General features: G+C 47.2%; 1 protein-coding gene across 1 annotated transcript in view; it reads left to right on the top strand.

The window, feature by feature from the left end:
• The first annotated feature begins 7,462 nt into the window (after nt 1-7,462).
• LOC307074788 (diphosphoinositol polyphosphate phosphohydrolase 3-beta-like) overlaps nt 7,463-14,146 on the top strand; it is an 18,110-nt gene continuing 11,426 nt past the window's right edge. The window contains exon 1 of the mRNA XM_079735136.1: nt 7,463-7,869. Within this exon, the coding sequence (XP_079591262.1) occupies nt 7,771-7,869 (99 nt within the window). The 5' untranslated portion in view covers nt 7,463-7,770. The remainder of the gene's footprint in view (nt 7,870-14,146) is intronic.

Genomic DNA, 14,146 nt, shown 5'->3' with positions numbered 1-14,146 from the left:
TCCGGGGATCTGTAGGAAACAGTGTGAGGCTGAATGAATGTCTTTGTTCACTTTGACAACATTTAATTTGCCCAGTGTTTTCTTTCTCCAATTTCTCTGTCTCTGTCTTCTCTCTCCATCTGTCTGTCTGTCTGTCTTTCTGTCTGTCTGTCTGTGTATCTGTCGGTCTGTCTGTCTGTGTCTGTGTGTCTCACTCTCACACGTTCTTTCATACTCACTGTCTATCACAGCATCCCTAATCACTTAACTTCTTGCATAACATCATCATTATTAATCAACGGCACACCTCTGGGGAGGATTGTAACAGAGAACAACCAACCCTCGACGACTAATAGAAGATAAACACTAGCTTGAGTCGAGATGTCCATTAGGGCCCGGTGAAGGCTAGAAGAAGGCTGCTAATTAGCTTTCTAGCTAGCCCTGCCCTGACTGTTACTAATACCTCAAAAGAAGCAAAAACAAGTGAATGTTTCGATGTTATTACCAATATTTGGTGTTTCTGTGACTTATTTTCCATATTTGGTGGGGTTCCTGTCACTAATGAGACGTCATAGCCAGGATGTTTGAGTGACAGATCATTCAGATAGTGAATGACTAACGACCAACACCTAAAGTTTCGCCCACCACATACAATCGCTATCTTCAGCAAAGCCCCTTTATGGCCGGTTTCTGCGTTTATGGCCACTCTGAGATTACTTGAAAATGTAAGACCTACATAATACCGAAGGTGTGTCACAAATTAACATTTTGTCCATGTGATTAATGGGCTCGTCTACGAGACAAGGTGGGGCGACCTGCCATTGTTACTCATTTGAAGCTGAAGTCCATGCTTGTCTTTTGGCAGCGACATGTTGGTCTCGTTAGGTGCTTAATAACATAGTTCATTATTAATAACAGTCATTGAGAGGATTCTGTCTTGGTTCAAAGATGTCCATGGTCTTCGTTTAAAACTTGTTTGTCTATTAGCTGACTTTGAACACAACTGTTCTGTACATCTCAGGCAGATCATTTGTTTATCCTTTAAAAAATTATACAAATTGAAGATTGAAAACTCAAAGGCCTGGGTTGGGGGGGTCTGTGGTGGTCTTAAGGCTGCGCTACAGGTTGTTGGTGTTCAGGTGGGGCATCGCCCTCGCCCGTTGGTCGTCTTCTTCCCACCGTGTGAAAATACGCCGAGGCCTGCATGTGTGTTTGTTTACTCTTGTTTCTGGCTTTTTGTTTCGTCCAATTATTGCTTGTGGGGTTCGGATTTCAAGAACTTTTCTCACATTCCGTGCCACCAGATCATCATCATCATCATCATCATCATCATCATCATCCTCACTGTCTGTCTGGCTTTGTTTATGTTTCTCTCTAAGCCCCTTCTCCACATGGTGTGTGTGTGTGTGTGTGTGTGTGTGTGTGTGTGTGTGTGTGTGTGTGTGTGTGTGTGTGTGTTTTCGGGCCCAGAACACAGATGCATCATTGTGAGAGCTAAAGGAGGTGTAGCACCGCTAGTTTTCACCTTCTAAACCAAAACAGCATAAACGACGCCAGGTGCTAGCAGTGAATGACTGTAGAGAGATAGGACTGAAGCTAGTAGTGAAGCTAGGAGTGAAGCTAGGAGTGAAGCTAGGAGTGAAGCTAGGAGTGAAGCTAGGGGTGAAGCTAGGGGTGAAGCTAGGGGTGAAGCTAGGAGTGAAGCTAGTAGTGAAGCTAGTAGTGAAGCTAGGAGTGAAGCTAGGGGTGAAGCTAGGAGTGAAGCTAGGAGTGAAGCTAGTAGTGAAGCTAGGAGTGAAGCTAGGGGTGAAGCTAGGAGTGAAGCTAGTAGTGAAGCTAGGAGTGAAGCTAGGGGTGAAGCTAGTAGTGAAGCTAGGAGTGAAGCTAGGGGTGAAGCTAGTAGTGAAGCTAGTAGTGAAGCTAGGAGTGAAGCTAGGGGTGAAGCTAGGGCTGAAGCTATTAGTGAAGCTAGGAGTGAAGCTAGGGGTGAAGCTAGGAGTGAAGCTAGTAGTGAAGCTAGGGGTGAAGCTAGGGGTGAAGCTAGGAGTGAAGCTAGGGGTAAAGCTAGTAGTGAAGCTAGGAGTGAAGCTAGGAGTGAAGCTAGGAGTGAACATCTGTACCAAGTATTGAGCTAGCGAAGGCTAATAGGGAAGCTAGTCTTTTGAGATGTGCCCCTACCTGCCTTCAGGTATACACAGCTAGATAAACTTAACTAGTGTCTTTGACTTTTGATGACTAACGGCACCTCAAAATGTAGACATTGTAAACAAAGCCTCCCAGTTCACAAACGAAAAATTGTTCAGCCACCGAAACGCACAGATTGTGAAGTTCAAAAGTGTTCAATCTCTCACCCAAACCCATGCAGGGTTGAGGAATTATTTATCAATTAATTATACTGAGGGCGCCATACTGCAGTGAGGGATTAGGTCTTTACGGCTCGATTCTGTTCCCTCGCTCTCCCCTTCTTACTGCTTCTATCCCTCCGCTCTAAGTGGTGTTTAGTGCTGCGACTGTTGTGCAACCAGTCAGACTCTGTTGGCAAACAACGGTAGGGAGTAGTTGTGTTGTGTTGTGTTGCTTGACTGTGTGAAAAAGTACTTTTAAGTATTGTTTTTGCTGTGTCAAGGTTTTTACAACGTCAAGAGTGATTATAGTTATAATTATTATGTTGTGGTGTTTTAGGGGGAGGCTTGCATTTTGTCGTATATATAAATACTGCATTCAAATATAAAAATAGCAATAACATTTATTATGTTTTCAGGTTTATGATTGGGCATAAGTGACAAAAACGACTCTTCATCATATAAAGTGAGATAAAGCTCAAATACTATCTACTAGTGATTTAGAAGACACTTTTATCCCAAGTGACTTAATGTATTTAGGTGCATGTCATTAATAAACAGGTAGGTTAGACCTTGTGTGAAGGATACCTTCAGGTAAGCTGTGGACACAGAGCTTAGCAGCTGGGAACAAAATACCTGAGCCACTAGACAGCCTTCTATAATCTATGTTATTCAGTGAATTCACAGTGATTGGTGTGCCCCTTTTTCAAAGATAAGATCGAAGCAAAGAGAGATCTTGGCCAAGAGATGCAATGTTGATTCGTTATCGCCACAAAAAGCACTGACTGACTTCTGATTTGCTCGTTTATGCCTCTATTTTTTGTCATTAGCTAATGCAGGCAATCGAGGTAGAAGAACATTTTCACGTTCATTTTCACGTTCAGCAACTCCGAGTGATTTCAAAAGGAACAAGATTAAACGGTTTCTCGGGTAATGACAACTTTAAGGTGTCATTCCCTGAGTAAAAAGTAGTAAAAGTGTCATTCCCCCGAGTAAAAAAGGTAAACTTATAGTTGAAATGATTACCATTACCTTATTAAACCGGAATGCCATTCATAAATGATTAATAGATCATTTGTTTATTGTTTATTAACTGAGACCTCCACTGGCTCCCTGTAATAGCTCGCATCAGATTCAAGATGATGGTACTGGCATACAAGGCAGTCGATGGAACTGCCCCTGCCTACCTCCAAGCATTAGTAAAGCCACACACCCCAGCTCGATCCCTCCGCTCAACTACCTCAGCTGGACGTCTGGTACCGCCATCGCTAAGACCAAGCAAAGGTCGATCAGCGAAGTCACAACTTTTCTCTGTTTTGGGACCTCAGTGGTGGAACGAGCTCCCTACCGATGTCAGGACCGCAGAGTCGCTCACCAGCTTCCGCAAAAGACTCAAAACTCACCTGTTCAGAGTTCATCTCGACTCTGCATAGAAACCAATGCACAGCCACCATTGAATGTTGTACGTCCTGGCACTTGTACATTGCACTTATTCAAGGTACTTAATTGTGTAGCATCTACAGTAGCTGCTATCGCTGCTTTACACGGGGAATGCGTTAGCCTAGCGATTGTAATACTTGCACTTGGTTCTATGAACATCTTTACTGTACCGACAGCGATATATTGTTTCACTTCTTATGACAAATGTACTTATTGTAACAAATGCACTTATTGTAAGTCGCTTTGGATAAAAGCGTCTGCTAAATGCCCTAAATGTAAATGTAAACGTAAATGTAAATGATAGTTAATAAACTAAATAGTTAACGCCAACCCTTATTACAAAGCTGTACCCCATACGATTTTAAATGTATTTTCAAGATAGTTTTAATCTGTGATTTGACGACCATAAAAGAAAAGAAGAAAAGCCCCCCGCTCCTCTCTCCGTGGGCACTCTGAGGAAGACCTCGATCCGTCTTCAGCGGCGTGTTTTGTCTTCATCAACAGCGACAGTAGCTCACATCCATCGGGGCTTCAGCTGGCCTCCACCACCTCTCAGCCGGCCTCCACCACCTCAGCCGGCCTCCACCACCTCTCAGCCGGCCTCCACCACCTCTCAGCCGGCCTTCACCACCTCTCAGCCGGCCTCCACCACCTCTCAGCCGGCCTCCACCACCTCTCAGCCGGCCTCCACCACCTCTCAGCCGGCCTCCACCACCCGGCCTCAGCTACCTGGCCTCGGCCGGCCTCCACCCCCTTCAGTCAGTAAGCAGCTAGAGCAAACCAACAGTCACCCTGTTAAATAAAGTCAACGTGAATACCTTCAGGTGAACACCATTACCTCATTTAACAGTTAGACGTCCTGCTCAGTGGATCGAACCAAGAACCTTTCAGCTGTTGAGTCAGACACCCGAAATGCTAGACTACACTAGACTGTGGATTTACACCGGGATGTGATCATCAGTAGGTAGCTACTGATCAGTTGGTCCGTCAGCGGTAAACAGCTTTATGATGAATTGTTTACAGGCATTATTATTAATATATTGGTTCTAGTAACCTATTGGTTCTAGTAACCTTTTATTAATATCAAAGGACGTGAAATCCAAATGCATGTCTTTAAAGAAGCCTGATATGAATGTGAATGAACCCGGAGAGTGTTTTTTATCCCCTTTGGAGTAACATCCCATGTCCAGCCCATGACGCATCTGTCGTGGTTAAACAACACCTATCATTTATTACAGTGAAATCATCCCTTACCGTATAATGTATTTGGGGAAACAGATGTCACAGGCTCTAAAATTAGCCGATGCTAACGCATTATAAACCACAAACCTCTTCTAGCTTTCGGAGTGTTGTAAATTCCCCTTATGGTTTTTCACCCGTTTGCCATTCATAGATTTATACATTCATTCCCTCATCGTTCAGTCCTACATTAAGTTTCCCCATAACTGACATCCTGTCCTTCGCCCGTTCTGTCCCGTTCAGGAGAGCGCCGATGGTTCTAGTACCGGAGATTTACGGGCGACGTCATGAAATGGGGATCCGACAGTAATCACGTCGGCCTCTGAGCAGGTCAGCTGCAGACAGAGACTGGATGAGCAGCTGATAGAGGTGATGACTCTGTGTTTGTGTAATACTCCAAAATAGTCCTACGTCAGAGTTGTAATCTTGTTACACTGGTTTTTGTTTTTGTATGACTTCATTCTTTTTGTGTCACTTGAGTTTCTAGCCATGCTATGTTTTTGGTTTACATTCCTGCATGCTCGATGGCCCAGCTCAAAAGGGTTCAGAGTCTGCTTAAACACCATCGATGCCATCCTGTAATCACAATCCACCAAAACAAGATACTTTTTAAACTGAAAGTAAATAATCAGGGGATTGCAAATATAACCTCCGCACTCTCCAAAGGTCAGATCAGATACTGGCAAACGCAGTCAGCGGACGGTTCACAAACCAGTCTCCCGTCACACCCCCAGAGCCACTTTGACGGTCGCATTGTTCACGTGTCCAATACCTGGAAGCAGAGAAAACATCTTGAATTTCTATAAAGATTTTGAAATAGTGAAACAGAGCATATACAAGAATATGATGTGATGAAGTTCGGGATGCGTCTGTTTCTCCACTTTAGGAGAGGTTAACTGGTAACTGACCACTCATTCACCCCCCCCCCCCCCCCCCCGGTCGTGATACAGGAGTGTCGACTCCTCTTTGTTGCTTCAGGGAGCGCTTCCACTGATATGATTGCAGTTCTTGCGTCACGGCCCTGATGACAAACACAATGTCTTCCAATGAAACAGTCCCACTTTAGGGAGAGGAACCCAAGCATGTGGGTGTGGGGTGTGTGTGCGTAGTAAATGGTTGTGTAACCAATCAATGATCGTGTAATACTGTAATGGATAAGTCCTTGCTTGGGCCCCTGTGTTGACCTTAACGGTGTGAGCACATGGCTAACCGGTCTTCACAGTTTAGCTAACAGCCTGTAAGACAAACGATATGTTCACCAGTGGAAGGATCCTGTTCCACATAAGCAGGATTCAACTACGGCCAAATGTTTTTGCAAATGTATTGCATCTTGTTGTTAGCTCCTCGCTAATAAAACACATTTTTACTCTTTGACTTACGATGACATTGACACTCCTAGCAGCTAGGGGCATAGGCTAGAGGCATGGTTACATAGTTGTGAGTGAATCTTCAATAACAATTGACGTTCTACAGTAAAACAGATATGAAAGTAGATAGCATCGGATAGAGCCACTCAAAGTAAGGCCCTGTTGTCTCTGAGTAAGGTCTGAGCAGCAGCACGTCTGTGCAGCACCTTGTAAGGTTGAATACTTTACCCCTGAGAATGTGAAGGCCTGTGCATCTATCTCTGAAAATACTCTCTTAAATTAAATACACTTGTATTTTTAAATTGTGATTTTACCGTTCTATATTTCTCGTCAATGGGTCAAGGTTGAGGCTACTTGTGGAGGGACCTCTGACACTTGACTAGACACTATAGTGTGTCATTGACCGGGATAGGGTGGCTGTCAATGGCATTTAACCTTTGACCTTTAGCTGCAGGATGGGGGCTGATCTCTTCTACTTTAGGCCATGTTAATGTCGGTACATTGACTACGCTTGTGGTCGGCCTTTGGTTTTTTTTATGATGCTTTTTTAATGTTTTTTTTTTTCTGAAACACAAAGATTATTTTCCAGATTTTTGTGCCCCATTTTTATGATCAATAAATCACGCCTTTGCCAAAAATGGATTAATTTAAAATAGAAAGGTGTTGTCGTGTCAGGTTTATAGTTCGAGTTGTTTCCTTTAGGCACAGACGCAGTGCAGCCAGCGTACCCCCACCCATCTCTGGTTTCATAAATGCCAAGGAACCGCCACTCAGACCCGTCCGCACGGCATTCAGCGGGGAGGACAGACTCCGAATCGGCCCGAGTTACTCGCACTGTTTTTCAATGAAGCGCAAATGACTAGTGACGCGCACTTCCAACACAAGCCCGTTTTCTCTGAGCAAGTGGCCTTGTGTCCATTGTACTGACTCAGCGACGGCCATGCGCAATAGCGCCGGAGCAGAGGAGGGTTGTCTGTGTGGGCTGTACATAAGATCCCCCCCTCCCCTCCGCCGAGGGAATTGCACACACAGAGACACACACGCACGCACGCACACACACACACACACACACACACACACACACACACACACACATACACACTCACACACACTAGTCGAATGGCGTGTATGGAGAACTGGGAACCCTGGCTACACGCATTACAATTCGGCTAGAACACGGAGTGTATGGTCCGTATCCACCGACACATGGGAGAATACCGATCGGTTTCCCGGTGAACGGTTCCCCTGGTTCTCCTGCTCTGGATTTCGCTGCCTTTTCCCGCTGAGCCGCGCGGATGCTGATTTTCTCTCCGTCACAGAAAAGAGAAGCGATGCGGTGGTGACTCTACTGGCCGAGTCCGTTTTACCGGGATTCAGTGTGTTCTGGGGGGTCGACATCATCCATGATGAAGTTCAAGCCGAACCAGACCAGGACCTACGATGGAGAGGGCTTCAAGAAGCGGGCGGCGTGTCTGTGTTTCAAGAACGAGCGTGAGGAGGAGGTAGGGGACCCCGCGGCGGCGGCCGCTGGACGACTGGATATCAAGAAGCTTGTCATTGATTATTTGTGATTTATTTGTTAACGTCCTACGGCTTCCATGCCATGTTTAGGATAGTGTTGCACCACGCCGCCAGCCCGGTGTCGGTAACATATGCTCTAACATTTAAGCGTTAACGTGTAGCTCGTGCGTAGAGGGTTACGTGTTAGTGTTTATTTTATCTTTTAACCCCACGCGGATAAACGCACAGTGTCAGCTATGCGCGTGGCTCGCACGTGAAGCGACCGGTTTCGAGCTCTCTTTTTTTATTTTTTTTAAAGGGTTGTTGGGGCTGGTAGCCCGGGGCTATCCAGTTCAGGCTAGTTTGAGAACGCGAGGGGGCGAGTAGGCTGAGAGGGGATCCTGAGTTGTAACGTTATCCCGGTGTACCGGAACGCAATTTCCGTTGACTTACTTGCTATAAGCGGTAGTGTGTACCCCAGTTAACAGTCCGCACAACGACAATAGTAAGAACGTGACAACAGTGGCAACAACTGCAAGGAGAATACATGTGTAGTTTTTACGAAAAAGTTAACAAAGAATATCTGAAATATGTAAAGAACAATATACTCCTCTAGCGGGGCACACCCTCCTGCTCGTTGCTCGCTGCTAAACCTATGGACCTGAAAGTCCCGCCTCCTCGCCCGTAACGCTCATTACGAGCATCCCGTTGCAGACGGTCTGTCGTGAGATGAGAACGCCTGGGAAGGAAGTTTATACAAATAAAATCAACATTGTAGGCGGTCATGACGAGCTTTCGGGATAATAATATTGATCACTGGATATAGGCCGAGTTAGATCGTTTTCAGCGTGTGTATTTGGTTATGTATGGTCATCATGCAGTCGCTTTCCTAAGGCAGCCGGCTCAGTTGGATAAGGGTATATTATGGGTATTTAAAGGGGCTATGCACTGCCGGAACAGGCCGCGCCGTGATGGACATAAAAACGCATTTCTTATGTATTTTTCCTGAATCTTTAATATAATGTATGCAGTACCTGCTCTATAAAAGTGCCTGTGTTGTTTTTGAAGCTTTTATGCTCGACTACCTGGCGTAACAGGAACTGTTGAACGCTTGAAATGGCTAAAATGCCTTGGAAATTAACACAGGCAGTAGACGAGTTATGTAATAAAAAGCTCCCAACATAGTCTGACATCATAAGACTGTTACGGAAAGATCCGTCTGAGCCGTTACTTTGTGAGATTTGGGGGACAAGCGGGGTCGTGGTGCGGTTACTCAAATACTAGTCTGCTCAAATCCAAACAGCCGGCTGAGCAGCTCTCACTGAAATGCCAGACTCGACCGGCACCCATACGGTCCCCTAAAGTGGCCGTTCTCAGTGGGAAAGCACACCGGTCATGGTGCTCTTTAAGGACATCTGCTTCGCCACCCTTCAATTCATTCTATCACCCTGTCAACCAACACATCAACACCCCCCCCCCACACACACACACACACACTCAGTATAGCTCAGGTGGATTAGGTAGTAATAGACAGGCCAGGTTACTGTTTTGTTTCGGACAAGAAGTGCCTGGTTGTCCTTGAGCAGTTCCTAGGCTGCACCCTTCACCCCTAGGTGTGTGTGTGTGTGTGTGTGTGTGTGTGTGTGTGTGTGTGTGTGTGTGTGTGTGTGTGTGTGTGTGTGTGCACGTGGCACACATTGTAAGTAGTTAAATACTTACTCATGCGGTGAATAGTAGTGCACACATAGTCCACTACCTGGACCTAGGTGTGTGTGTGTGTGTGTGTGTGTCGGGGGGTTAACACACACAGGTGAATCGTTACGTACTTGACTCAGCCTTGCTTTGTGTTTGTGATAGTCTGCCAAAACATGAGCTCTGTACTCTGTGGATGAACACTGTTGTTGAGATCAGGACAAAGCCCCACCCCCCGAGGCATCACCTGAGTTTAACAGAACCTGAAAAGGCACTTGGCGCGTGGGTACAAAGGACTGCCCTGTATTGTTCATTAATGTGTTATTGCTATTGGATATCTTGGACCAATCTTATTTGCGCGTACACGCTGACACACAGACACACACACAGACACACACACACACACACACACACACACACACACACACACACACACAGCATAGTCTCCAGCTGGAAGTATAATCTTGTTGTCGGTTAGAGAGTCGGGAACCGTGGAAACACGCGTGGGCCGCGCGGCCGTAAGCGCTGAGCTTCTGAACGGAGCCTCCTCTACCGGGACTCGGGGCGGAGGGTCAGGGGTCGATCGGAGACCTCTACGGGGAACATGGGGGCCAGGACAGCCCTCGGCTCATGACTGCTCCGACCACCAGAGTAACGTCCACTAGACTGGAGCCCTCTGGTCCTTGACCCTCTGGGGGTACGGTGGCTGGCTGGGTCCGCTGAGGTCAAGCCCCTCGCTGAGAAAAGGTTTCAAGCATTATAAGACATGGATCGAACCCAGGACCAAAAGGTCCTGGGTTCGATCCCCAATGTCCGCAGCCTAACCTGTAGGACAGCCCTTGAGCAAGGCGCCCTAACCCCCCTTCTTGCTCCTGAATGATGACATGTATTTGAGATCAGTGTATGGCCCTTTGGGTAAAAGGGTCTCTTCTAAATGACTAAACAGGAAACATGATAGTCCAAACTGCACTGCTTCATGGGTGTCATGTAGTAGACTGGTCTATAATTGTACGGACCAGATTGATGAAAACACATGTTGAATAATGATACAGTAATTCACCTTTTGACGCCTCATCATCTCCTGGTATAATAGGCGATTTGACAAGCAGAGTAGGACTATCACACTTATGTATGAGGTAGTGATCCGTTCTCATGTCCAGTAAGTCGAGGTAGTAGTGACACATTAATTAAAAATAAAGCCATGTTCAATAATTCAGACTTTTATTAGTGGGCTGATGTGATTTAAACGACAAGGGAATTGCGTTCGTCTTCTCTGTCAGCAGACCTAAATTTGATCAACTCTAAAGAAAATGTTCACCTCAATATTACCGTGACATTAATGAAATTAAGTCCATCAAATGTAATTCAAATTGATGTAGATTAGGACTGACCTAACACCTGACGCCTTGTTGTAGGCGACTGTCACAACAAAACTCCAGTTACACCAGATATTTCCTGACTTCGTTTAGTGAAGTGAAAGGTGATCGCTTTCTTCCTCCTCCTTTGTAATTTACAGCATCTTTGTGAAAGCCGAACACAAAGCCAGCCCCCTCTAACAAGACGACCGTGGCGAGTGTTTTATATTTCGCTGTAACATCGCGACTCTCAAATGTCTATTTAAACGCCGCTATGTGTTTGCGGATTGTGCTGTTCTATCCGCCCTATGTCCTGGTTTATTGTGCTATGCACTCCCCTCTTCTCTTCTTGATCCCTGCACCGCCTCGCTGCCAACACCCTGCTTGGCATTTCAACCCTCCTGTGTGTGACGGTTCCAGGCGTCCCCCCTTTGGGACCGGGAGGTGTTTATGTTCCCTGGAAGATTACCTCTCCGTGGTGTCCGGGCTACGAGCTTAAACCCACTTCATCGTCGCTAATGTTTCGATACAGCCAAGCTTTTACGCCTCATGTTCGATTATCGCGTCTGAACCCGTGCACGTTTCTTTCTCAGTATTTGAGTATGATTAAATAATATTTTAAAGATATTTGCATATCTTTCTAAAGTTGTGGCAGGTTTTCTCTCTCCTCGCAATGTTATCACCTTCATCAACCCTAACCAGCTGGTATTCCCGAAATGTGCTTTTCACACTAATATCTGACAATATAGTACCTAAAATCACGCAGTGATGTTGCAATCATTCCAGTTCCTCTATGACCATACTGGTCAGGCCGGACTGTTCCAGTCAGGCTTTAGCTGGCCTGGTATCAACAGCAATCATCCTGTTTATATAGAGTGGATTGCTTGAATGAAATAGCCTTTTTCCATTGAAACTACGGCAATGAGATGAATACGTCCGAGCCTAAGATGAATGTAGTGGAGTAAACATACCAAGACTTCTAAACATTTTAGTCAAGTAAACCGACAAAGTGCTTCCTAGTACCCCTGTGAAAAAAATATGAAGAACATGCTCTCCAAATAACATAGAACCCATAAAATGTGCAAAGCCAATCGATGGCTCTCCAAGCCTTCTCGATGGTCTCTCCCGGAGAAGGGGCGGTCTATTTCCCCCCCCCCCCCCCGCACGCCCCAGATCGCGGATGTTCCGGTCTCTCCCGCCCCTGACCTTTCCTCAAGTAGGTGTGAGCCTGTACTTTTTCCACAAAGTGCTGCATGCATTTTTTGTGTACCGTGGACAATCCTTCTAATGGGTGTCCTTCTGGACCCCTCTCCCTCCCCCCCTGCCCCCCACCCCTCACCCTACCCACCACCAGCAAGCCAATCTGTCCAAGACCCAGACCCCCCCGACTGACGCCCAGTAGCTGGGGAGCTGGACAGATCGGACACCGCTGTTAACATGGAGAGGGAAGGGAAGAGCAGAAGGAGAGAAAAAGAGTGCAAAGAGTCCCCACATCTAATGGACGTATGCAACAGCTCTTATCTGATACGGATCGTTTGATATTGCAGAGATCACCAGAAGCTCTTCCTGATTCCTCGAAAACGACAATTCAAAGTCCTGAAGAAAACAACTTAGAAGTCTGTAGTATTTCTGCAGAAGGCATTTCAAGACATTAAAAAAAGCCCCACAGGATCTAACCCGTTGACCCGGAAGCTATTCTCCTTTGTGTTCTGTAAACAAAGACAATCCGCCCGGATAAGGTCTTATCCCTTTCAGGTCCTCATCTAGTGTCAGAAACCAAAACCAAAACACTGTCTGTCTGTCTCTCTGTCTGTCTGTCTCTCTGTCTCTCACCCAGAGCCACACGCTCATATTTTCAAAGAAAGGGGGTAGGCTGCTTTGAAAATAGTCTTCTCGGTAGGTCACCCACCCGGAGGTGGCGGGAGAAGTGGGTTGCCAGGTTCTTCTCGGTATATTTATACCGAGTTCACGCACACGTACGAGAACACAACCTTGAGCGGGCCGCTGACGCGCCGACGCATTTAAACGCCCCTTCCTGTCCGTCCGTGCGTCCACTGTACACGCACATCAAAACCTAAATATATATACGCCGTACATAGGATACATACACGCCGTATATAGAATGCATACACGCCGTATCTATACGTCAGGCATGCGTGACCTTTCCCATACTACCCCCCCCTTGTTTACATGCTAAGAGGAACTATAAAACATACAGACGTCAGACGGGCCACTCAACAGCCCCGCCCCCCTGGCACGGCCCCGCCCACCAGCCCCGCCCCCCTGGCACGGCCCCGCCCACCAGCCCTCCCCCAGCGCTGGGAGAGGAGCGGGTGTCTCCTGTAACGCAGCCCAACCGCAGCGGCCGTCACCAAGGCCGACCCACAATGCAACGCTTCCCCCGGACATGCCGGCGAAATCGTTTTTTGGCCGCGTCACGTCGTCATGGCGACACGGCGTCACGTCCCTTGGAGGGGGGGGGGGGGGGGGGGGGGCGGGCGCTCAAAGTGCCTCTTTGTTTGTTAACGATACGGTCGCAAATCCAATTTGGAGAGCGCCAGAGGGGTGAGTTTGAGGGATGAGTCGGGATTAGCGGACAGGGCCAGATTAGTGACACGGCGATCTGCGGACAGGTGGCGTCATCGCCGTGGCGACGCCCTGTCGCCCTGAGATAATGACCCGCCCCGACGCCCTGAGATAAAGACAGACGGACGGACGGACGGACGGAGAGATGGGTGTTTATTCCTGGATCAGTGCTGATAAAACACAGTGCAGCCCCGGCTCCCGGGCCCAGGGGGGGGACAGGTTGGGTTGATCTACGCTGTGTCATGCTGACCGGGAGCCGGACCGGCTCGTCCAATCAGGAGGTCTGATCTGAGCGCCAGCGCTCTGAGCCAATCAGCCGAGGGGAACAGAGAGGCCATTAGTTGATGAATGTATGATTATGTTACTATAATAGATAACAACAACGAATCCAAACCGTAGTGTTTGTAACACCCAGGATGCACCTGACATCACCCGGTACAGAAGGGTCGTTGTGTCCATCAGAAGGAGACAGAAATGCCTCCCTGGGTTCTATATTTAGCCGGGACACGGACCACGTTATGATCTGCAAAGACCCCGGGACCAGGTGTTAATCACCAGGATAACCCCCCAAGACTTATCTCATCCCGGTTCCCCCGATGGAGGGCGAGTGTGTCACTGGGTGCACGTGTGTGTGTGTGTGTGTGTG

Source organism: Pollachius pollachius (assembly GCF_949987615.1).
Source record: "Pollachius pollachius genome assembly, chromosome: 4".
Classification (NCBI taxonomy): Eukaryota; Metazoa; Chordata; class Actinopteri; order Gadiformes; family Gadidae; genus Pollachius; species Pollachius pollachius.
The sequence above is the reverse complement of the archived record's forward strand: the minus strand, read 5'-3'. Positions and strand labels throughout refer to the sequence as shown.